Raw genomic sequence first — 27186 nt, forward strand, 5'->3', positions numbered from 1 at the left:
TTAAACAATTTACACTGAAATGATGCAAAAAGTAACATTTTTTCTTTTCTATTCACACAGACTAAGGAGGATTTTGCTCATCAAATACCTAAATTAAACATGATGAATTCAGTACCAATTCAAGATATGTATAAAAAGTCTAAACATGGCATTTCAATGGTGATTGATTTCTTAAACACTTATCTGTGGTCTAACTTTTAAGCTTTAAAAACAAACTCTCATGGGAAGAATATATTTTCATAGTAAAATAACTAGAAGCTGGCATCTGAAAGAAAAGGCCAAATCCCAAACAAATCTTGGTGCAATGAAGTTACACTGCATCCGTATTTTGCCTTCTCTTGTGATGTCCTCTTACCTAACCTCCATAATGTTCATATGTATATAAGCTGTCAATCTACGTATTATTAAATTTTACATTCTACAACCATTCATTGTAGATGCAATAGTAAACACAAAACCACAGCGTAAGTATACAGAACACACATATACACATCAAGATCAATCTGGATATTCTTGAAGGCAGTGTAGTTTTTTGCCTAAACCCATCTTAGGACAGGGATAAATCATCTAGAGGCAGCAATTACTGCTTGTACCAATGTCTGACAGAGACTGGACTCACCCATTCCTGCTGGTCAGTTAAATTTCACAAACCTTCCAGTTCTGTCACACTGTGTAACAATAAATAAATGTGTACACAAATGGTGAGGTTGAGATTTCCTGCACTGGGAAAATCTCAGCATGGCATACCTAGAACACACTGGAACTTCACCTCTGGAAGATTACCTTCAGGACACGGCTCCCCCTTGGCCCTTACTCCAGCCCATCATTCTCTTGAACATCTTAGCAACTCAGTGTTACAATCTCTCTCCCCTATTTTACCACCAGATCCAGGGTAATGCTGACCAGCCCTCCCTGGGTCACTGAACATTGCTGCAGAGCTGCCCTGAACCTGCTCTTTTAAACCAATCTCAACAGAAAATGCAAATGGAACTGCAGTGGTTTTTAGTAAAGGGACTGACATTAAATTGCTTCTTGAGGCAACAAAAGTATTCCTTCACAATCACATTTTTCATGCTTTCCATTTAGCCTGGTACATGTTTGGGAAGTCCTAAGTAAGTATCACTCATGTATACAAGGACAATATGAGAGGCAAACTGCTTTTCTTATAGGAATAGAACAGAATAGTAAAATAACTGAAGTTAAGCAATTGGGTTTTTTTTAAAGAGCATCCAATAAAGAACATGCAAAGTTCAAGTAGTATTTGTTTCTTTCATTATTCCATTTAAACTATGTTTCCTTACACTGAATTAAAACTTCAACCCCAAAATGACAGTACAGTCAAGGTTTCTAGGACACATCTCTTTGCTGAAATTGCAAAATGCTAGAAAACTGCTGCAGTGAACATATGTGTATAATAAACTTAAAAGATGGAAAAGGGTTGGGATGGGTCCTGGTGTGCTCTGAGGACAATTCAAAACAAACCTTCAAGTGTGTCTGAAAATCCTTCCTTACTCAAGCAGTTATGGTTGTGATGGCTTAAGGACATATGGCAGCAATACCTTTTTTGTAGTGCAAATGACGTAGTTGGAAAAGAGCAAACGATATTGGGAGCACAAGCTGCTCATGAGAATTCAAGGTAACACAGAAATGCTGCTTGTGTGATGTGAATGAGCCAGAAAGTCTACAGAGGATAAAGAAGTTAAGTGCCTTTTTCCAGCTGCAGAGCCTTGGATACAACTATATCTAGTGTTTCTTTAGAGGAAATTTTAACAGGTCTAAGAGCAAATCTCCTAATGTCAGTAGGACTTAAGTATAAACTTAAACAATGACCAGAGCAGGCCTGATAGTGTCATGAATCAAAGCCTTCGTGAAGGTGAGCAGCAGAGAAGAGATTGACTCTTCATAAAACCACAAACTGAGCCGTAGGAAGGACAGGGAGGTCAAATCTTTAGTGCTGTGGAGCAAGCAGCAGTAATTTTTCACACACATGCTCAGAACAGTGCTCTCTGCACTGACACAGAGCACCTAGAGGCGAAAGAGAGTGCCTTGCGCTAAGCAGTTCCTGACAATGGCATTTAATCCTACTAATATATTTTTTAAAACAGAGAGAAAGGTATTCCTACGTTATAAAAGACCCAAACCAAAATGAATTACACACAATGACCTGCAAAGTACTCAAGAATACTTCAGAGGGAAGCTTTGAAGTGTGAAATATCAGCAGTTTTGCCCCTTTATCTTCTCTATGGGAAGTAATTTGGAATGTAGTGGACAGCTCTTCTGATGCCAATTATTTTTTTCTCTACTTGGAGACGTTTGATTTATTGCTCCTTTCGGTGCTCTCTGAAAATGATACAGATTTAATTTCTTCCTCTGCAAGTTTCCCCTTACACTGACACTTCAGAGAGTTTGAAGATTTCTGGAAAGTTGGAAGACTTAAGACAGAATGACTGTGAATATATGAAAAAGAAGTTAGCTGTGGATTAATTAGCACTTTTGTGACTACATATCTAAGTCTTAGCTGCACTCAGTACTACTTTGCTTCAGCTATTAACTGACTGCAAAGTCCCAAACCTATTACTTCTTTTATTTTGGAATCTAAACCTGTGAAAGGAAGCAATTTGCCACATGAAACCCGCACACTTAATGAAGGTTTATAAATATATAAAAGTCCCTCTGTGTAGTAACCTGAGCAGCTGCAGACTAGGATCAGAGAGAGTGGTTAGGCTGCAAGGTAAAAGTGAAAGCAAGGGATTTTTAAAACTGGCTTTTTCAGGAAGCATGACAGTGATATTTGACAACAGGCATGGTTTAATGCATGTAAACAACAGCTGACAGGAGCCTGTGTAAGCACTCCTCGAGTACTCATTACAACAAACGGAACAGAGAACAAAACTCTGCCAAAACAGAATATGTAAGAAGTCTGGTGCCTACCCTTCTGGCATAGATTTTTGTCTGTACGTGCCTCCAGTAGAGCCAGTGTCACTCGAGGAGGATAAGTTGCTCGGAGAGTTACGGCACTGCTGCGATCTTGCTAAGGCGATGGAGGAAACGGTGACGTAGACATCGGAGCCAGGGGACAGCCTGTTCAGAACAAGGGAAGCCTCACATCAGCAGGATCACACTGCAAGGCATGCTCAACAACAGCCTGCAAACTGCCACAGCTGCAAGCAATGGCACCACGGAGATGGCAGAAATCCTATCAGCTGAAGGATCAGACATTTTCCCCTTATTAATCTACTGGAAACCAAGAAAAATCAACTGTAAAAACCTGGATGCATGGGAGGAAAGAAAGGAAGGCAGATGTGGGAAGAAAATACTGGCACATGCTAGGAAAACATTCTGGTTTCTGAAGTCTGTTGTTACAGATTGATTGTAAGGAATAATGAAACATGACATTCCTCATCAAAACACCAAATAGAAGAAAATATTTCTAATTCTCTGCAAACTCTTGCCTGGAATTTAAACTAACTGTTGTAAGCTGCCTATGCAAACTCTTTCAAGAGTATCACGCTTACCTCTATGCCACCCAACTTGTCCACATTAAAACACAAGGAGTAAAAAAATGCAATGCAATCTATACACATCACTTCAAAATTCTCCACTAAAAACTTAACATTTTAATTCAAACTATCTTAACAGATAGAGAATTGTGTTTGAAAACACAGACCTGAATTACATGCAACCTTCACCAGTCAGAATAACCATACAGCAAACAAATAGTCTAGAACTGCAACACATGCAGCTGGGCAGAATGGCTGCAAGCAGCAAGCTTATACTGCCCAAGTCATATCCTGTTCTGTAGTCAAAAGCTTTTTAGATAACTGCTAGCTTTGTGCATTTTGTTTCCCAAACCCCAGCAGAATTCACTGCTGTTGGCCGGTTCTTTGTTCTACTCAGTTGTGACCGAAGCTATTCAAAACTTTTGCAGCAATTTAAGTGAAGTTTGAGTTATACCACTCACAAACATCAAACTCCTACTGTGACTTTATTCATTTTATCTAGGAAAAACACTATGATTTGCACAAGCTAAACAATTTAATATTTGAAAAATAGATAATCACTTCAGTGAAATATACAGATAAGTTTCCTCAGCACCCAGCTTGGGTCTAGGGATTTAGAAGATCTTAGCCTAGCCATTTAATCTGTAACTCCAAAGGAGAAGCAGATTTTAAATTAGCTCTCACCACAACCCTGTAAAAACTTGAGAAGTTAAAAAAATCTTTTAAAAAATAATAAAAAAATTGAACTGATTAATGTTCCTTATGTATGTGTATATTGAAACATACATATATGTGTATACGTATGTATATATTGAAACAGTGTGTGTATATATACTTATATTTACATTTACATCAAATGTGCATTGGCCTCCTAAGTACTTAGCAAAAAAGCACTAAACTAACAAAACCTTAAAATGGAAAGAGCAATAGGACTGGATCAAACATCTTGATCACCCGGAATTTTGTGAAGTGCATTTAATTAATAGTAACTCTCTTTCTGAAACAAAAAAGGAATTATCCAAAGCCTGACCATGGTAAGTATTACACCAAATCCAGTAATGTCTTTCTAGTCCACCAAACTTATTTTAACTTATCCAACATTTATCAAGCAACAATTCTGAAATATTTGATTGCAAAGAACATGGTTGAAGACTTGAAAACCTGGGAACCCATAAGTCAAGCAGTTTATTTTCCCAAAAGCACTTCTCTAAAAAGAAAAAAAAAATAGTTTGGCCACACAAAAATGCATTCGCTCACCTATAAAGGCACACACATTTAAACTCAGTTATGCTTGCAGAGCAATACATAGTTTAAAAGTATGACCTTTTTTCCCAACACTAAATTAGAATTGATGGCAAAGAAACCAATTACTTCTCAAATAATTTATTTAAAAGTATTTCCTGTTGAAAAATGCTTATATTTTCATTTCAGATTCAGCTGTGCCTTTTCTTTACTTCCTATGCCTTACCAAAAGTGACAGCACTGTTCAGAAGGAACATCAAGATTTCAGAACTATGTCAGAGTTCTCACTCATTTACAAAGATGAAAGACCTTGAGGGCAAACATAATTGTATTATAAATGTGGCCTGAACAATAGAAATGAACAACCAGTCAGGTAGGACATTCTTTTATTTAAAGCAGAAGTGTGTTTTTGTTAGTACTGGTCTCAATTGCACTAAAACACACTAATACCATGAGACATTTCATTTTGTGTGAAACGTATCAGAGAAAAGAACTTTAGAGCAAATTAGTTCAAATTGACTTTCTGAGCTGCTTTGAAATCTTTTGATGAAAGGCACTTCCCAAGACAAAAGGTGTATTGTGTTCTGCTAACAGTATGCCCCTATAGCTAAGATAATCTGAGCCTTTTATTTATAATTAAAAACCATACGAAAGCAAGGTCTTATCTATTTCAAAAGAGAGTTTTAAGAAGAAATGCCGAAACGGTTAAGTGCATGAGTCCCACAACTGAATTTAAAAATAGGCCAAGCGTCCATTACATTAAACAGATACAATTACATTGCAGTCAATAGAACTGGGATTATCCCCATGCGTGATTTAGTTTGAAAACAGATCTAGTTCATCCTGAAAGAACTGGTTGAGTCTTGCCAAGTAGTGGAAGAACATCATCTTTTGTGAAGGCAGTGAGTGGAATTGGCATACATTTATTTTGTTTAATATGACAACACAGACATTGAAAGCATTGAAAGCATTATTGCTCTTAATAAATTAATTTCCATGTCATTAGCTGCATTTTTCCCCACGTCTTCAGTTTGCATAGGTATGTAGCACACACATCATAAGAAAAATGTCAGTCCAGGTGACTGTGCCTATGGCCTAAGGCAGTCTAATTACAAGATCATACACAGGTGCCTTTTCCTGTAAAACTGTGCAGGCACAGCTCCCATATTGTGCTACAACGTCTCTGGCAAGAGCTCAGATGCAAAGGAGGGTCAGGCTGGCAGAAGAGGAAAAACGGCCTGACAGTCAGTGGTGACTTGGGAAACTGAATTCTTACTTTGCGCTTGCTGGAGCACTCCAGTGTGACCACTACTGTGTTTGTGAATGACGATTTTTCATTTGTTGTAGCTAATTTTAATTTTTCAAAGGCCTTATTTGATTCCAAGGCCTACTATATCTCTGAGCTGAAATCTTCCTAAAGCAGCTGAAGTCAACTGAGGCTATAATTTGAATATATGAAATATTAACAATGCTGGGCACATTTCCAAATATGAGCTGGCCAAAATAAGCAGAACAAATGATTAGAACATAATTTATCTCTCTACCTTTGTTCTTAATCTGAAGAGGGCCAGAGACATCTCTTCTCATACAAGAAATTTCAAAAGTAACTTTAATTAATACCCATGAAGCATTCAGAAGCTGTAGTAATGGGCGGCACTGTAAAGCTTAGAAGGGAATTAGTAATGGCATCTTTACAACAGGATTTAAATGTCATCCAGTATATAAGGGACAGAGTAATGAAGAAAAAAAAAATTAAATAGCTCTTCTTTAATGAGCTGCATCCACTGTGTGAACTGAATGAGGCAGATGTCCTCTATTAAAAGAAATTCTTGTAATTTAATCAAAAGAAGCATCTGAATACACAGTAACACAAGAGTTCTGAAAAAGTCAGCACAGCAAATCTTAATTCTGGCATACTTACCTTCCATGTGTTTGAGTTTTACAATCCTAATAATACTGCGAGCCACAACAATTCCCTGCAAACACTGTCTCAAATACTCTCATGTTTAAAGGAAACCAATCCATTCCATTCAAAAAGGAAAAAAGCCAAGCAAATTTGAGGAAGGGGATAGTGAATGAAACAGAAAATGCAATTATGCTATCAATCAATCATGTTGTACCTTCTCAAGTTTTTGGCTTTCGATTTGATCATCACCTTTCAGAAAACTCATATTGTAACAAGAACAGATAAAGAGGCAGGCAGTGGGACACCAGAAGTATGGAAGAGTTTGAGTATGAAGACACACTGAACAAGCTCTGTTGGTCCAGGGATTATAGAGAAACTTATCCTCTCTGCTTCACTTCATCCAAACATGAATTACACTGGACCAAGCAAACAGTGATTACTCACTATCCCTCATAACAAAAGAACAAGTAGGAGGTCTACAACTACCAAGAGACCAACTAGCAGGAACCTGAATGAAGAGATACCAGCCACAGCACTACAGGAGCAACCCACAGACAACCTTACACAGCAGACAGCCAGGGGAATGACAGACCTGGTAGAGAGTCTTCCTTTACACTTGTAAGCATTTCTTATGTTTTTCCCTGGTCCCCATTGATGGCCCTTGTCAAACAAGAAAGACCAAATCTTGACATGAATACAGCATGGCTCTTCTCAGATGTTTTTACATCACGAGAGTTTGATCACACAGCCATGCATACCAACAAACCTTTGATTTTTCCACTCCATATCCATCTCTAGGTCCTGGAGCTGGTAGGAAGTGTGTGGAATATAATCTCATGTTAGTACATGTTCTAATTTGAAGAATGTTATATGAGAACATTTAAATAACATATCTCCAAACTCTGTGAGGCAGGCAGTGCGTGTACTACAATGCTGACTTGACAGGTGGCAAGATGTGCACAGACACCTGTTTATATTCAGAAAAATGTCACTGATCCAAGATAAACTGCAGCAGATTAGGATTTTTAGGTAATATGGGAACAGTTTAAAATAGAATCCACCTGCAGGAATTAAACTATAAACTACAACTGGTATAATTACTATCACTGACTACATGGGCATTATTCAAATAAGCACAGAGTCTTAGGGCAAGACTGTGCTTCAAAGTCCTTAATATGACATAAACACAATCAATGATATTGTTCTAATATTTCCACACTGTGGAGTTTTACTGCCAGCATGTGACCAGAGTCATGCCATAATTCAGTTTTCCATTTGGTTTAAAATACTGACTGTGCTCAGAAATTTTCTGGTTAAGAGCCTTGAGCTTTCATCCAACAGCACTCAACTGCAGACTGAAGTGCTCAAGTCCAGAGTTGGGTCTTCAACATGCTTTGATCACCGACTTTCAAATCACTTTTGAAATCACTACACTTTTTCAAATGTCTGTCAAATCAAGTTCTGGTTAAAACTGGATCCAGTTTATGATTAATTAATTAAGAACAGATTATTATCTACCATTATCTCCTCTCCTTTCCTTGCACATTGTTTCTGGATAGAATGTGGAAACCAAGTGTACAAAAAACTTGAGAACTGTGAAGAGGGAGGGAAATAAAAAAAATCAAGCTCTATAATTACATGTTCTCCAATAACATTAGCTCTGGTTTACTTCAAGCATATGTAGTTTATTGTTTTTTCCTTAACATATCCTTCTGATATTCATTATGGGTTATAGGCTATATAGTATCCCACATGGACTAATCAATATTGTGAAATAACTTGGGATTTATTCAATTTATATTATTAGATTCTTCAGTCTTAATGTTGCAGTAACATTAGAGATTTATTTTAAGATGTATAAACTTATGGGTTATTTTTCCTATCTACAAATACACACCCATATCAATAAGGACTACATTCAAGGATCCAGGCACTGTGAAGATCATGGAAAATAAACTAGTAAGTTGCATAAATGAAGACAATCCAAATAAAAGCAAATTTATGTACTCTGCTGATTAGACACAGGACTGGGAATTTGTCTTCCTTCTGAGAATGAGGGATTGTCAAGCAACATACTCTCTCACCTACAACAGCAGTCTCTATGGGAAGACAATATGAAGAATATGGAGTAAAATCCTCCTGTTCTCAAGACTGGTAACGCAGATTTTATTTATTTCTAACATATTTAAATGGACTAAAGGGAGCAAAGCACAGCAGAGCACCATCACTGCTGCCTGCACCAGAAACATTCACAGATTTCAGCACCTCCTCCTCAGTGTTCCTTAGGGTAAATATGAAAACTTGTGGTGAAAAACTAAATGAGACAGTAGTTAAGAGGGCTATGAAAAACCCACCTTTGCTGATTTTAAGACTTTACACAATAAGAGCTATCTGAGCTTCCTGAAAAGCAAAGCTTTCTTTTATCATGTAAATAAAAGACAAATGAGTCTTACAGTGAGCTTATTGTTGAGGTTTTTCCCCCTCCTGTATTTCTTTAAAATGACAAAAATGTATTTCTTCACTTAAACTAAGACATTAACCTTATGCAAGTGATGATATATTTAAACTTCATTCACTCAAGACTAACATATTTAGCAGACCAGAAGGATGAGAGAAGACATTTTACAAGCATCCAGAAAAATTCCCAGTGAAATTTAAGTCACTTTGATAATATACTTTTAAGGATGAAAGATCCAACAGAACCCTTTTTGAATAATAAGAAGAAGAATACTTAAAAGAATGCCTAGAGGAAAAAAACCCCTAAAACAACAGCTACATGCCCTGAAAATGAAGGAAATGAAGAGTCAAAGTTTCACTTTTTCAAAACAAATACTGACTAAGAAAATATAATTTTCACTTTGCAAGCATTTATCAGGCCATAACCCCCTCCAGGAGACTGGATAAATCTTGAAGGCCTTAGGTGTGTGATGTTGCCCGTAAACAATTTTATGCACAAGGAACACACAGTTGTTAAGAGCCCTTCTCTCAGGGCAGCCAAAGGCTCTCTCTTTGACACAAGCCAACTCAAGACAGCTCCCAGGCTCCCTGGGTAATACCATGACGAGATGGAAGCGTCTGGAAAAACCAGCAACTCAATGCCATCTGATAGTCTGTCACTGCCTTAAGCTTTTCCCAGGTATTACTATGCCTTCTGGAACTACATAAGGAGATTTTTCAGCCCTGGAGAGAGCAAAAAACACCACCAGCTCAGCTGCTGTTCCTTCCAATCCAGCATCTGCCTGTCTTCAGCTCTAACAGGCAGATATAGCCTGTAGCCATGCAGTTTCTACGCTGGTCCAAGTAAATAATTTGAGAATCAAGGCCACAATTTCAGTGGCTTTCGCAACCTTTTAACAGGCAATCCAGTCAGGTTGTCTGTGAAATTATTAGTGCCTTCGGTGTTGCAGGTTTTTTTTCCAACTCCCACAGATGGGAGCTTTTTAAGTATATATTTAAGAAAAAGAAAGTAAGAATATTAAGTCCTTAGCAACCACTGCAATTTTCTAACAAGGTATCCAACACAGGAGTTTCAATTTCACCTTGGTAGTTTCTTGGTCTTGGCTGTACCACCTCTGAACATGTTTTTCCATCCCCAGTTCTTCAGGATGTGAAAAAGATTTTAAGTGTTTCATTAGAACTCTCCTTCACATTTTCTACAATATGCATCTCATTAGAACTGCTTTACATTTTTCATCCACAAAGATAATCAGAACGTGTCTAAAATTTTTTCCCCCTAAGGAATTGTCCAAAATAAGAAATACAAGCTATTAACTTGTTTCCCTCCACAGATCTCATTGCAAATTCAGAAACAGATTTGTATAGATAATCAAAACAATAACAGTTCATCTGAATGCAATCAAATACATCTTCTTCCATGAAAGAATGAAAATACTGTGTCGTGATGGATCTGGTACCTTTATCCTAATAATCGTTTTCTTGTTTAAAGAAACAACAACAAACCCCAAACCACCCTGGAGAAATCCAAACTTAGAACAATTTCTCCTCTAGCCTAAAATGTCTGAACACTCCCCAATCAAATAAATTTGCTTTCTTTACTAGTCAGAATTCTCCTGCTAAAAACCCTGTCAGATACTATTTCTGCCTTGGGTGCTTTAGGTGATTCCACCAAGCCTACGAACAAGACAAATTTTTGATTTATGTTCTCAAAAAGCAGAAGTTCATAAACACTTAGCTCTAAAACTCTGACTGTAATTTAAAACTTAAATAACAATACAGCAGTTTCAGAATACCATCCAACACAGGGAAACATCCCAGCCTGTTTCATTTTGTGCTTAATCGTGCCAGGAAAGGTATTTCTCCTTTTGACTATTGTTTCTCTCATAGTCATGTTGTCTTTTGACTAATTAAAACCAAGATTAAAAGTAGTCTTCAGACACTTAGATAAAACTCCTGTGAATTTTTCCAGGCAAGATTCAGAGCAGCGATGAAAAGCCATTTGTGAAGAAGACACGTACCTCCGGCTCTCCAACGGGCGCCCATCACTGGAGATGCTTCGGGGAATGTTGGCTCGTTCTGGGGGTGGCATTTTTCCTTCTCCTTTTCCAGAGCTAATCCTAGACGGTACTGGACTTTGGATTTGAGATGGTACCTGAGCCACATGAGGTCCCTGTCCTTTGCTCGCATTTCGCTGCCACTTATTATTATTTCTGAAGGGAAATTTGAACTCATATGACATTCCTTCATTCACTTTGTACTCCATCACTGGCATACGGTAGTTTTCTGAAGAACTCCTGGGAATGAAAAAATTTAATTTGCAGCTATTAAAAAAAAAACAACACAAAAACAAACAACAACAACAAAAAACCCATCCTGTTCACAAGCAGAGAAATCTGAAGACAGAAGCTGAATCAATTCTATGAAAGCATGACGTTTTCCTTTTAAGAAATACTTATTTAACAAATTTTAGAAGGCTCACACAAGAAAAAGGACTAGTGATGGTGAGAGTCTTTCTCTTTGTCCTGGTGAGTGATCAGCAACAGACTACCATGGAATCTGCCTTGGTGGCCTTTCCTCTGATCCTCACCCATTAACAACCCTGTGGTCATCATCACTGAATCCCCATGACAATCAAACACTGCCTAACCCAATGCCTGTCCTTATCTATCCCTCCAGAGGAGTTTACAGCCATCCATTCCGGCATTCCAGCTGGTCATGTTGATACTCTTCATCTGATTACTGGGCTACAAAAGCTAAAAGGATGCGTTAGAAAGGTATCTCCCCTTCTTAAAAAAGCCATGGGCTTTAGAACTTACCTGCACCCAGACAAGTAAGACCTGAAATGTTTGCTCTTTTTGAGACACACCTTTCTGATATACAGACATTGAAAGACACGAGTCACGTGAAATAAGATACTACACATAACTTTCAAACACTTTTGGCTTTGGAATACCTCAGCTGATACATGTGCACATTATGAAAAGACTTGCTAGAAACTGGAGATGCCAAACCCCAAAGATGCCCATTGCTTCCTGAGGAACAGCACAGCATAAAAATCTGGTTAGGACATAAGCTAATACAGCCTACATAAAAAGCAGGGCAAGCTTCTGCATACATTTCAAATGAGGCTCTTGGAAAAAAGATGTGATCTTCTGCTCCAGTAAGAATAATTTTGGTATTTCTCTTGACAAATGTGTATATCTGAGTGAATACTAATTGAGTATTTTTTATTCATGATTTTTTCATCTACATACATCATTCACCAATGCAAACAAAAATAAAAAATCAGTGCAAAATTTTGAACCCACAGCTCTTCCTCTAAGCAAGTACACCATTAGGTGTGAGAAATATTAGTATCTCTTCCCTGCAAAAACGAAAAACAAGACAGAACTTGTTATCTGGCCATGCTGACATAAGCAAGTTGTGGAGTCTAATAGGAACAGACAAAGTGAAGCAATCATTGCTGAGGTCTTGCTGCCCACAATATATTAATTTTGTGGTTTTACGCGGGTGTACCCTCTACCCTTGATGTCTAAATTGAATTATCAGTTGAAAAGCGTGAGGTGCGCTTCTGAAGCACACGTAGGTCAGCTTTCCCTGAAAGTCTCCCAGGCCACCCTGATGGGATCCACTGCCCAGCAGACAGGGATGATCAGCAGATAAGGCCACACACAACTGAACTACAATAATGATAGCCTTCATTTTTTCTTTTCTCTTCATCTTTTATGTCTCTGCTATTCTTTCCCTGGTGCTTATGTACTTAGTTTGGGTTTCTCTTCCCCCCTTCCCCTCGCAACGTACTTACAGTTTAACAAGCACGAATGCACAATTTCCTCTTAATGCCGTGTCCTTAGCTTCAAGGTCAGCAATCAGTCCACTAAATGAATTCAGTGGCAATCTTTTAATAGAGACTTAACGATAACAAGGCCTGCCTCTGCACAGGGCATGAGAACGTGAATTGGGGTATTTGGATACATTTTGGATATGTGACCTTGTACATGTGCCTGTTGCCAAGTCAGCTTATCTTACTGCACCCCTGATCTTCCTCCAACTTCATGCCAACCAATTTATTAGGACAGGGACTGCTTCTCATATGAACGTAGTATTCCATGCAGAAAGCATCTTCATTTTAGTTATGGTCCACAGAAATTACTGCAGAAATACTCAGTGACCTCCAGAGAACACAACGAAAGGACTCCAAGTTGCAGAAAACTGATTGCCAAAAGAGAAATTGCTTTGTGCAAATACTTAACTGAAGTCTCTAGTAGTACGTGTAGGATAGCTACAAATTCAAGACACAGTTCTTGAACTTTGCATGATTTTGGATAGAGAAAATGGGGGGATCAAAAGTTCTTTCATGGAATTTTATAACTAGTAGTAACCCACCATGAACATTTGCTCATTAGACAGCAACAACAAAACTCTGAGTACAGTATTTCAAAAAGTGCAGTCATTTCTCTTACTGCTATGGGTTTGGATACACTAAGAGTAAGCCTGTTTTGGCTGTACTTAATTTAGTTCAGAAATAATAGGATTTGTGCTTTCCACACTGATTTTTCTGCTCTAATCCTTTCATGATGATTGCAGCTGAACTTTCCATTTGCTCGGGCTGCTAAATACTGCACAAAAGCTTTCCAAATATCTCATGAGTGACCTTATGCCACTGCTCATTTTAATCCCTGACATGTATTCAATCTTCCACTGACAACTAAAGGACAAATAAAACTCCTTTTCTCTCTGCTCCTTTTGCTAGCATTTACAAAAGGAGTTCACGTTGCTTACAGTAAAAACAAACATCGATTTTTCTTTTACACAAGTACCAGATCTTTTCTCACAGAAAATTTCATATCAGTATAATAAATATGTGTTAAAATTCAGCTCCAGTCTTAAGTATACAAAGATTTAGCCATTACACCTTCAAAGGTATAGACTAATTTAAAAAGAGCAGTGCAAAAATGGTCTCTTGGTCTCTCACTCCAAGGACCCTTTGAACTTTGGTAACTGTACTTGGTTTTGGCAAACCTATCTCAAGCCTTCAGCTAGCCTGCAGGCAAATTTACTCTATTAAACATCATTCCACTTAAATCATATAGTAGCATTTCTAGGATACAAATACAGGATGTCAGGAATACGCAATTAGACTTAGTGATGTGGCTGAAGGCTACAGACAACACTGAGAATTCATAAAAATTATCAAAGCTGTAGTGGAAATGCGGGAAAAATGGATGGACTTAATGTCCAGTTAAAGGAAAAAACATACATTACTACTTATTTCTGATGAAACAACAGTTTTAAACTATAAAAGCAGCAATATAATTGACATGAGGTTCAGGCTTAGTACAGATGGGAAGTGAGAGAGAGGCAACAAGATCTACGGAGTAAAGAATTACCATGTGCAGCAATTTCTCTGGTCAGATCCATACCTTTGATAAACCCTCACAAACCCTTATTGTGAAAATAAAAGCATGTAAGTCCATTCCTAGCTTTCAAGAATTATATCCACGGGCATTACAAACTACCAGCAAATGGGAAAGCAAGCAGGAACGTGTACAATCAATTTTGATGCACGCTAAACACACAATTATGACTAAAAAGGTGTTCAATTTCCATGTTAAATTCTATGGTTACATGAACTTCTTCAGACATGTTATTACATTTTGGTATTCAATGAATATTTGGGGGGCATAGAGACTGAATATGAGCAGTTTTTCCTGCTCTCTTCTTCCAGCCTTAAGATATTGGACGCTGTATTATAATCACACCACATTTTTTTGGAGGCTAACACACTGTGGCGGTTCTTCCCACAAAACAAGATAGAGTCTCAGAGCAAACACAGCTACTGCAAAATTACCTGCGTGGTGTGCAGTCCTCATAGGGAGGGACAATGACGACCTTCACCGTAACTGATGTCCTGAGCAGATCAATCATTTGCTCGTGGCTCAGGGTGGCCACAGCCACCTTGCAGATCTCCACCAGGCGGCTGCCCTGGCGCAGCCCCGCCTGCCAGGCGTAGCCATAGGGCTCCACGTCTGCCACGATGCCCTCGTAGTTCACGTGGAAACCCAGCTGGCCCAGGCCATTCCTGCGCAGAGTCATCTCCACTGTTTCACAGCCCTTGGTCACAAGCTGGGAATTGAAATGGAGACAGGATTTAATGCATTGAGACACCTCCTGGGCTAACAAAGGTCTAGAGGCTCAAGTTTTGAATAAGCAACTCCCAAGGATCATGGTGGGACATGATCAAGGGATACATATTGCAGTCCTAGGTACATAATCAGCTGAAATCTGTCTTGTTGCTCAAACTAATATTTTCAGTAGAATCTGGTTACTCAAGTTCTGCCTTGGAATTTTTACTGCAACCACAGGAATTTTAGAAGATACATGGCAGCACAAAACAGAAAAACACACGGAGTTACACAAGCATCTCTGTCTTTTACACTTTAGTAACCAAAAGACATTCTCCATTTCTGGCTCTCAGAAAACGGCAAAAATACTTTTTCAGTCAGAATGTGGCAGTACACAGCTACTATGCACAGTAAACTGGGGACTATGCCAACTATTCCATGTACCATGAGCATGAACATCATCAAGAGCAATTTAATAAGGCTTAGGTTTCCTTTTTTTCTGGTTGTTATACAACTACAGTTGTGAAATTACAGGAAAGAGAGTGAAATGTAGCACATTCTTTCATAACTTAATTGGATATAAAATGAGCATGGACAGATGTTTTATGGGGAGATACCATGATTCACTGCATTTTTAGTTTATCGCATGCGTTCAGAGAATATCTGAGGGTTGTAGTGGGGATTGGGACTGCACCCCGCTGGCAACACAACAAGTTAGTCTGAAAGACATTGCAGATTCATTTGAAACAAGATACAGCAAGCCTATGAAACAGAGAAAGGGAAGGAAGACAAGGAGAAGAAATAATGTGACACTTCTGTTCTTGTGTGGGAGCAACTTATGCATCTGAAGGATCCAGTCTTTTTAATACATTAATACATTTTCCACACAAACACAGCCAGCTGAGACTAGTTGATACCTGATAAAGGTGAAAACAATATTCAGTTTTGAGAAATGGAAGCAGGGAAATCCTTATAAATTTCACGATAAACAATTTAAATAGTTTTAGGAATCCCAGGCGTTATTTACATTGATGCTTTACTTGGCCGAGGGGTGAGAGGAGAAAGCAAAGAAGGGGAACCAAACAAGAGAACACATTCTAACCTCCAGCCTTTTGACGATCTCTTTGATGTCATCAATGTTGCTGATGAAGCTCTCCAAAGAAACACATTCACCTCTCTCATAGAATATTTTGATATTTGTGTCGGTTGAAGTCCACCCTATCACATCTCGACAGGAGCAATTGAACACCACGCTTTTTGTGTCCTGCTCAATGAGGACTACAAACTCATTAGAGATGCCTAGGAGACAGTCTATTTCCATACCCTTGCTGTAGTCTTTTGCATGGACACTCCAGACAATAGCACCAGAACTATAGATCTCTGCTCCCGGATAAGGTTTGGACTTTTCCTTCTTTTTTGAAGCAAGTGAGATGAAGGGGAACTTGCCAGAAGGGTCAATGGGGGTGTTGGTGACATTCTTCTCTGCCAAGTCTTTCAAGTACTCTTGCCGGGTCCTGGTGGCCATCGCGCGGAACTTTTCTGATTTATGAGCAGCATTCTCTGCATTAATGACTTTGGCTAGTAAGAAGTCCCTGAACACATTTGATTTAGGAAATGTGACACCTTTTGGAATAGGTGGGCCAAAGGATGGTACATCTCTGGATCTTGTCACAGCAACACTAAATGAAATAGAAGAACAAGGAAGAAACAGAGTGTTTCACTCTAGGCAAATTCAGCAGTTTTTGCTTACAGACAATACATTCCATCAATTTTTCTTTTTTTTTCTCAGAAATATGACTAAATTTACGTATTAATGTTGCCAGTGTGGAGGCTATGCCCTCTTTACTGTATAAACAGAAGGTCACTTTTTCACATATAGGCATTTTTGAGTCATTCCCAGTACCACAAGCTTAAAAAGAGCTTCAAGTACAAAACTGTAGGGGTTTTTTAAAATAAGTAATCAGTCACGTATGGCAGCTCTGAACTTTCTTTGGTTTCAGTATAAAAAGAAAATTTCTAGCTCACACTATGAGAAAGGCTAGCTTAGAATGTAGCTACTTAATGCTGAAAGGCTCATCTGAAAGCAGTGCCAAGTGTATGATCAAGACCAGAAATATAGATTAAATGAACACATTAAAAAGACAAAGGCAATGAAGTCATCTCACAAGGCCAGTTCCACGGAGAAAATCATCTGGTGACTGAATGCATATATACATCACACTACTGTTTTACATTTCTGGACTGAAAACCTCACTAGCTGATATTGCATGCCAATGACAGAAGACGACTCTAAAAATACCAGAAATCAGAAGCTTCTGACAAGTTCAGAGTTACATAGTAGAAACAGATATGTTCTTTTTCAACTCCTCCTTTCAGTTCCTGTACCAAGTGATGGACTGACAGTAATATTGCTTTAGGCAACAGGGATCAGCTTAGCTGTTCTCAATTGTCAATTCTCTTTCGATATAAATCAGATGAGAATTGTTTGGAACCACTGAAGATTCGACATTCCAATCCAATATCATTCACTTGGCAAACTATCCTAAGAGACTGAAACTACTTCGATAGTTTTGTGACAAGAAAATGTTCCAACAGTTCAAACAGGATTTGCCACATATCTGTAATTAGATCTGAAAAAGCATTATCTAACTTTGGCCAAGACACCATGGTAATGGAAACAAAGGATAGGATAAAACTTGATCACATTAGAAAAGTATGTGGTGTTTCACTTAGAACGCTGGCTGGTATTATTTTCACATTTTAATTTCATCTGAATTCTTAAACATAACCAGAGATTATGTTTATTCCCCCCCGCCAAAAATCAGTAACTAAGATTTCAGAGTAAATCTTTTGAGAGGACATACAGGAACACCAAGAACAAAAATTTAATCACCCAATCTATAACCATATCTTCTGGTTTTGAACGGTAGGGTGTTTTGTTTGTTTGTTTTGCTTTTGCTGTTTTGAATTGCTTAGGGTGTTTTTTTTTGTTTTTTGTTTTTTGTTTTTTTTTTTTTTTTTTTTTGTTTTGTTTTTTGGTTAGGTTTTTTCCTTTTATTGTATTTTCTGACAACTGATATTGAAAGATGTCATTTCTGTCATATTTCCTCCGAACGTATTCCAGCATATCTCCAAGTATGCAACAGGGGGTGCTCACGAAGCAACTATCTAACTCATCGTTAATGGTCCTGAAGGGTCTGTTATTAAGAAATGGAAGCTTAAACATTAATTACTGGATGCAATGAAAACCTGCAAGAAACTACCAGTAAGATTTTGTTTGGTTCAGTTTTCAGTGTCAGGAATCAAAGGGATAAGAATTCAATCTTTAACACATGCTAGAGAAGTTTTAAAGAGTGAGCAATGCTCAGAGATGCCAGACTTTTGAAACATTGTTTATCTTAGTTGGGAAAGAGAACCACTGGCCAAGACAGTGCTTGATTTTATTCCTTTTATGTAGTTTTTAAATATAAATTCCAGTACATTTTTATGCTATATGGTTTCCTGTTTTGTCTAGAATTATGAATCCATGAAACTGCTCCAAATAATTCAGTGAAAGAGAGGTCAAACTTACTTTCAAAAGTTTTCTAGAAAAACTTTTCATAATAGAATTCTACAAATTTAAATCAAGTGTTTGCACTGAGAAGACAGGAGAAAAAAAGAGCATTTCAATCTTAATGACAGTATAGAGAACATACAATGTTCTGGTGGTCTTACGAATCAAAATAAACACTGACATTCTCCCAACTATTTTTCATACCTGTTTCCCCTCCCCTTAAAATTTAGGCCTGTACCATGACTAAAGCCAAAATTACAATTAAGCAACCAATGAGGTTTCAGCCCTTGTAGTTGTAAACACTTGAAAAATGAGGTGATCCAGGAGCCTGAAGGTCAAAAACAGAATCCTCAGGTACTTAATCTATAACAGTTGAGCAAGTATCAATCTTTCCCATGCCTTTTAAAAGGAAGAAAATACATGCAGTCATATTAGTTAAAGTAACAGACAAAAGCAGATCTATGTTGCACATAATATGCAATTCAAGTGGAAGATGCATCTGCAGCCATTGTGGACACATTTCCTAAGCTCCCTTTGCCACAAAATCATTTTCTGCGCAGGGTATGAGCTGAATACGTATGTCTAAGAGTTTAAGAACAAGCCGTGTTTACATAAATTATGCAACAATTGAATTTTTCAATAAGCTGCCTGAAAAAGAGTATCAACATGAACATTCTTAGTCCAGGAGAGTAAATACATGTACCAAGTTCAGCATCCATTTCAGAAATGCTCTGTGAACTTCACCAAAAACTTCTGAGGAGAGAAAAGCCTATAAGTCATCTGTATGCACTCAAAAAATAATGAATACACCAACTCATACACAGCAGCCCTAGATTTTCCTCTAAATAAGCACTTGCTTTAATTACTTAAATGAATATTTGTATTTCAGCAAAACCAAGTTAATTCTAAGGCTACCTCATTTCAAGATACATGCTCTAAATCCACTGCTCTGACATTTCATATTTTAAATGAAAATGCTTTACAGAAGTTTTCTGAGATCAGTCAACATTTAAAAATGAAAATAATTTAAGAGTTCAGTATATAATAAAAGTAAGAACTTTCACTGATAGTAAAAAGAAGTTTAACTCAAAAACATTATTTCTATATGCTTGCAATTTACTTTAAAAGTTATACCAACAGAAATATCATCTTACAATTCTTTATTACATGTTACAATCAATTACCATTTTCTATTTTAATCATACTGACTTTAAGGTCACATTAAGACTTGATTTTTACTGCATAATTTTCTGTCATTTCTTTGTCAGACTGAAATGAGATAAGAAATTAAGACGTGTCAGAGAGCTTAGCTTCTTCCTGAAAGACTAAGTCACATTTGTTAACTGTCTCCATTTTAAAAAATGGACCATAAGCTCAGATGACCAAATTATCAAAGCAAAAAGTGGAAGTGTTTTTGTTCAATTTCTTTCAATACAAAAATATTCTTCTAGCATATTCTTAATGAAGAGAATAAAAAGGAAGTGAGAAGGCAATTCTAAAATAATTTCCAAGTGCTTGATATGCGTGTATATGTGCACATGTGGGTGTGTGTGTACTCACACTTGACAGCAGCAGTTTCCTCACTGGGCGTGTTTCATGTACATATTCGTGTGCCTGTCTACTCTGTGAAAGAGCTCTAAATTCACATGACTCAAAACCTCCTTGACCCTCATCTTTCATTACATCTCCCTGCTGAGAATTCAAGAGGAGAATGACAGCTGGCTTTGCAGCCAAATTGCATATTTTCAGTGACTGCAGCAATAGGTACCTGTAACAAACGCTGTCAGTGCAGGGACCGTGCACTCTCACAATGACAAAGACGTGCTGGAAGTGAGATCGAATGTTCTTTGGGCTGAAGGGTTGTGCTCCAGGCTCCTGGAAAACTATTGTCACAATATCATTTCCAATATGTCGTTTTCTCAGAAGCTTTAACGAGGGGGGTGAAAAAAAAAAAAGGTTAAAACAGACCTCTCACAAATCTCCAATTTCATTACAAAACTATTATAAATTACTATTGCTCATTTTCTTCCCCCAAGTGACACTTCAAGCTGAAAATTGAAACAATTGAGGGTTATATAACAAGTACCAGAATTAGTTGTTCGCCTAATAAATTTCAGGAACGGTCGTTTTCATAACAATTTCATTTCTGTATGTAGCATAAAGGGTGAACTCATAAGGGAAAATTTTAAGCTAAACAAAGGGGGAAAACAAATCCTGTGAGTGTCAAGAGTAATCAGTGGTACACGGAAGCAGGAAAACATCCCCCATTTCATACATTTTTACAAGGCAGTGGTGGGTTCTATTTGAAGTTGAAAGTAAGTTGTCATTGTCCTTAAGACATGCTATAAATTATTTCCTGTTAGACTTCTTCCAGTAAACACAAGACAAGAGCAAATGAGTTACCAAGTTTTAGAACATTTAGTGTACAAAAGCAAACTAAAAAGAATTATGTTATCTTTTATTGTAAAACAAAAATGTCTATTTTATTTGGAGAAGTACAAAGCACCATTTCTAGAAAAAAATGCATATACATCATACAAAACAATACGGCTTATTTTTTAACAAGACCAGGTACTTCAGTGTAACAAAACAGTTCAGCCTAAATAGTATAACACAGTTTAAACAAAAAGAGAAAATAAAGGATCTTGACAAAAGGATTTTGACTCAATAGTTCATCTGCTTCTGAGCCCATCTTACCTGTTGCTTGTTGTTTGGAGTGTATGGCAACATAGTAGAAACGTGGAACATGATTTCATAGTCCTTGTATGTTGTGTACAGAGAGTGAGTACCTGTTGAATCAGCTGCAGTTAAAGAAGACAAAATAAAAGCATTATTAAAAAGAAGTTTAAAAACAAAGTTTCATTATTATTTAAAAAAAAATCAGCAGAACAAGAGTTGATATTAATCCTAGCTGAAAAATCAGCAAGTAAGAACTTATTCAGCGTTTATTCACCTGCCAAAGCAAGTGTCACATAATGACAGCCTGTGGACTTTTGCATACTTTTCCAAGACAAAAACTTGTTAGGAATACAGAATTTAGACCAGAAGACCCTGAAGAAAGCCTACCTAAGTGTGAAAAATGACAACAAAGTCTGAGAGACTTTTCAGGCACCACCCAATATCTTGGAATGAAACTGAACTGTAAGGAATGTGAAAAAGACTTCAGAAAGGAATGCAGACAGATACTAAAAATGAATACCATGATCTCATGCATAACTGAACAGCAAAGGACCTATAACCTACAATAAGAACAGGATGAGTTCTCTTAAGCATAAACATCAGGACTTATTGTCCTGACGTTGTAATGGACTTGTAATGAATTAACTGTAATGAAATCAGGTAGCACCTTCACTAGAGCAGTTGCTTTATGGACAGGAACAGTCAAAACCCCAAACAGGATGCTAACGAGCTTATAACTGATGATCGAAAAAGCCCACAAAAATGACATTATGATGCTGGTATATTAATCTAAAGTAATCTCACCTGTTTTGAGTTCTGACCACCCTATTTTAAAAGATACAGAAGAAAGGGAAAGGATCCACAAACAGGCCACAGAAATAATTAAACGTGGACAGAGAGACTTCCATGTAGAGATACAATGGTAAAAACTAGGATTATGAAGTTCAGAAAGAAAAAAAAAATGGGGATATTATTCAGTTTACAAAGTGTTGGTTGAAAAAAACACTTGATTACAAATTGTGATCCTGTTTTCACTTTATTTCACTCTAAAAACTGATCTTGAAAAATGTTCCATTAATTTAAGCAGTAACACATTTAGAGATAAAATAGTGAGTATATTCTATTAAATACAACTTATGTCCACATTAAAAAAATCCTACTTTCAAACACAATTGAAAAATAACTATTTTTATATATGGAAAAAAGCATTCTGGCTATTTGAAGATATATAATCATGCTACTAAATTATATAATCTCAGCTATTTGTAGAAATATATTTTTAAAGGCTGTTAAAAACTATATCTTGACATTTTCATTAGCAGAGAGATCATGTTACTAGGAAGAAAACAGATTTGAGATTTGTGATGCACTTACAGTAATATAAATACACAGCTTATTTACACAGATTTTGAGTATAAACTTTGAGAAGTTTGTTCCCTGTCAGATTCAGAATCATAAAATAGAGGTAGCTTTACTGTAAATGAAACACAAAATGATCTGTAAAATGAAATGGGAAGTTTTCTACATTATAAACACAAAGAGATTTTGCACTTCCAAATCACCTATCTATAATGAAATGGGAATTAGAAAGATTCCTACAATCTAAATATTAATTTTAATATTTTAATATTAATATTACATGTGCTAATTATTTTCTTTTTAATGGTAATTAGAACAGCAAGATGGCTGAAAGGAGATCACAGCAGCATCTGTCCTCTGCCTGATCACTGCAGTGCACACCCAAGGAGGCAGATACACCCAAAAGTCACAGGAACATCAATGTAACTTCTTAACAGCTTCATCTGTTGAAATATAGATACACTGATTCATACAACATCTTTTTGAAACAGAGAATACAAAAATATTACAAATAATTGGAAAGAGGGAGGAGCAGGTGCAAAAAGATAGGGAAGTGAGAAAGGGAAAGGCAGGCCCCAAGAAAGGGGATGGGGCTCAAAAGGTACCGGGGGAATAGAATAAAACAATTCTGACAAAAAATATCCTAGAACACCTACATATTTAAGCCAAATTTTCAACTTTCCTGGCAGGATTTTATTTTAGGCAGAAAAATGTTTTCTGAGAACAGCATTGATTCTGCAAACTAAATAATCAGGCTACAATCCAAGTGACACATTTAATAATTCCAATTATTTTTGAGCACTTTACAGTTTAAATCTCTCCTATTCAAATCCAACTACCAACAGAAGTCCATATGCACTACAGACTGTGCATCTCTCTCACCATTCAAGCTTTTCTGAAGTCCAGAATACTCTTCCTGAAGTACACCTCCAGAATTGCAGGTGTCTGCTTTAAATCAAATCACAGCTATTGCAATAAAATCCAAGACTGTGCACTGGAATAACATCCATCATTTCAAGGTCAAAACTGCAAGCCAGCACTACAATCTACTTCAATTTCTTTCTATTTAACAGGGGCCTGAGGGATCTTCGAATTCATTAGCACCTTTTTACACTGAAGACATCCCCACTGGCCACCAGTTTATGGCATAGCTATTCATGATGCTTTCCCAGCCTTGCCCCATTACTGGATCTGGCTGCTTAGCTGAGCAGCTGATCCTTTTTCCCTTCCATCATTAATCATCTCTAAAAATCCACCTTAGTCTTCTGTCCCTCCAATGATTCTCAGCTATATTCACAAGGATTAACAGACTCACATTTGAAGTGGGTTTTCTTATAATACCAATAGTGCTCGAAACTGTGGCTGACACCACCAGCATACCGCTGACTGAATCCACAGGACTTTGTCAGTCTGCATCTACAGCAGTTTAACCTCTGTGCTAGAAAACGCTATAAAAACCCTTACGAGTGAAAAATCTGACTCCCTGTTTCTAAGAAAAACATTCCAAGGAACTGTTGGAGAAAGAGAAGTAAGTTACACTGATAAGGCAGGCCAACTGCAATAGGGCTCACAATAAAAAAACAAAAGAACAAATATTTTCAGAGCTTAATGTTGTTCCCCTCTACCTTTGCTTTGTCAGCAGCTGTCGACACTGCTCTTCTGTCATACACAAGGATTACACCAAGCACATAATACCCAAGTTGTTTTCAGACAGAAATGAGGACAGAATCTTTTATTTTGTACCATACGAAAGTATATGTGTAACACAAATGCAGAGAAATGCAGATGGACTTCCCTCCATCCCTATTTCGGTTTCTTAAGAAACTTAACATCTTAAGATGTGTTGGACTCCCAACTAAAGTCTCAGACCCAAGAATAAGTCATTATCATTATTTCCACAAGGCTGGAAAGATGTTATATAGTGCAAATTAAGAAGGTAATCTGTGTTGTTCCATTACAAACATTGGCGTTTCTTGACAACCCCTAAATGAAATGTCAATTTAAAGTCCATTAATTCCCTAGATTTTGTTTTTTACTTAATAGCTTATGGTTTTATATTCCTATGCCTTAATCAGAAAATCATGCAGTATATAAACATCTAGTACAGAAACCTACAATTATTAGCTTAGTTTATAATCTTATCAAATTGATAAATCATAAAATTCCCAACTCATATTAATCATCTTCCCTTATTTCCCACATGAACCACTACCACTCTGTTGGACACACGGTCCTCGTTACCAGGCCTGGCACTATCAAGTTGATCCCATTTACCAATTTAAAATATTGAGAAGTAAGACTAAGTCAGGGGAAGGGAAGTAAAGCATGCATTACCACTGGAAAATAAAGTAAAATGACTGAAGTTATAATTTGAAAGATCACTGTGATGTTTATTACTTTAAAGTGATGCCCATAAGCTTCCTAGTCACTGTGGGAAAGGTGACATTTTCAAGCTCTATTTCCTATGCAAAGTCTGCAGGCTGGCAGGAGATAGACTGTTTCCCCTCTGGTAATTCTAGAAATAAACAAACAAAATTTGAAGAGTAGCATCTCTTTTTCACAGTGGTATTGGCAGAGATCCAAAACTAAAGCCCTTGAAGGATCCAATACACTTAAATAGGCTTTCAGTTAATAGTATGCATGAGATTCCTCCTTTTAAGGAATTAGCTCTGTTATAGACGCCTACTAATTAGGACCTTAACTCTAAAAGTTTCTAAGAATAACTGTTTTGAAACTGCCTTTTGCTAGAGCAAGTTTACTATTTTCAACTGGCATAAATTAAAAATATTTTGAATATTTCCAGAGTACATATACAAATCAGCTCATTTCCACACAGAGAAAAATCTTCCAACATCTTATATCATGCAACCGCTTTCCACAGCTTACAAAGTATTGTCAAAGGTATGGAAATTGGCAAAGTAGTCTACATAGATCTGATCTTTGTGACAAGTCAATGGACAGACATTTGTTTTTAAGCACATCTTTGCAATGAACTGTGCTGTCACTGGACAGAATTCTTGTGCAGGAAAATTTCCTGAGTAGTGAGACTGCAAGAACTATTTCAAGACGGCTCTCTAGCAACAAACGAGCACAGAGCTGGAAGATAGAGAAGAAGCTCACTTCCTAGCTGTTTCAACAAAACCTATAAACCTAAGTCACAGTAAAAAACCACAATCTCCTCCTTTGCAGGTCTCTGTGTTAAGGCCAAGGCAAAAGGACCAACTGACTACTTAGGGCAGCTATGGAAAATGTATTGCCTGGCTGTATTCTGCTTTTCACATATTCCCCACACCTGAGATGTAGCTCTTGTGACCATCTCTGGTCTTCAGCATTTCCCCTACCAAAAAGTGGCTTTTTCCCCCATTTCCTGTGTAGAATATGCTTTAAGTGTTTCCAAATGCAGCTATCCAAAGAGCTGAGTGTTGTGCACCCAAACGCCTTCTCTTTCGGCATTTCCTTCTGTGCTTTGCACACTGGCAGAAAGGAGAACATAGCACCATCAAAATCAATTAGAACTGTTCGCTGCCATTGCTCACATTTGCTGCTGTCTAAACCTAGTCATGAAGAACTCATGCATGCTTACATGTAGTTGTGTGTTTTCTCAGTAATCCCGCAGGCAATCTAACCTCAAAGATTTCAGACAACTTAAGGGCTCCTAAGCAGTTCTGGCTGATGAGGTTCCACATATGTGAGGCTGTATACCTTGACTGAACGAACACATAGGAAATCCTTCATGAAAGCAGCAGTTTTCACTTAGAGGATTTCCTGTCCTCTAGGACCATACTGAAGTGTTCACATAAAGACTTTTTCTATTTTTAGATACCAAAGGGAGTTGAGTGGGTCTACTGGGCAATGTGAAAAAGATAAGACAGCTCTCAACATGGATGGGAAACCTTCATTACAAGAAGGTAACTCGCAAACCAGGAGAGATTCAGTCAACTTAAAGGTTCCATTCAACAGGTGCTCGATTGTAGTACATGAACTCAAAGCCTGACAAAATTCCTTCCTCAAGTCAGAAGCAACAAAAAGGAATTCAAAACATTTCTGGAAAATTCTCCTGCTCAGAAGAAAATGCAAACCCCATACTTAGAAGACATTCACAGCTTTCTTGGGTATATTTGAGCAGATGAATCAATTCAATCACACAGCATTTACACATACTAGAAACCAGTGTGTGTGTGGACTGACACACTTCCTTTTTTTCACATCTTAACTAACCCAGAAGAAAGGGAAGAGAGGATCTCGCATTTATGACTGAAAGTAACGAGGTCACAATATAAAACGAGAAGCTAAATAAATGTTTTCTCTGTTTTCCATACCCATTTGATTTTTGACCTAGCTTATCTTTATAACCAATAAAATGAC

At 37.4% G+C, this 27186-nt stretch overlaps 1 protein-coding gene across 1 annotated transcript in view; it reads right to left on the bottom strand.

Moving 5' to 3' along the window:
• Window positions 1–27186, bottom strand: part of SIPA1L1 (signal induced proliferation associated 1 like 1) — a 195459-nt gene that overhangs the window by 24612 nt on the left and 143661 nt on the right. Inside the window, 6 exon segments of the mRNA XM_066186979.1 lie at window positions 2932–3081; window positions 11124–11399; window positions 14957–15231; window positions 16333–16909; window positions 20552–20709; window positions 21481–21584. Coding sequence (XP_066043076.1) covers window positions 2932–3081; window positions 11124–11399; window positions 14957–15231; window positions 16333–16909; window positions 20552–20709; window positions 21481–21584 — 1540 coding nt within the window.

Source organism: Chamaea fasciata, unplaced genomic scaffold, assembly GCF_029207755.1.
Source record: "Chamaea fasciata isolate MVZ Bird 193981 ecotype frontalis unplaced genomic scaffold, bChaFas1.0.hap1 SCAF_7, whole genome shotgun sequence".
In the NCBI taxonomy this organism is placed as follows: Eukaryota; Metazoa; Chordata; class Aves; order Passeriformes; family Sylviidae; genus Chamaea; species Chamaea fasciata.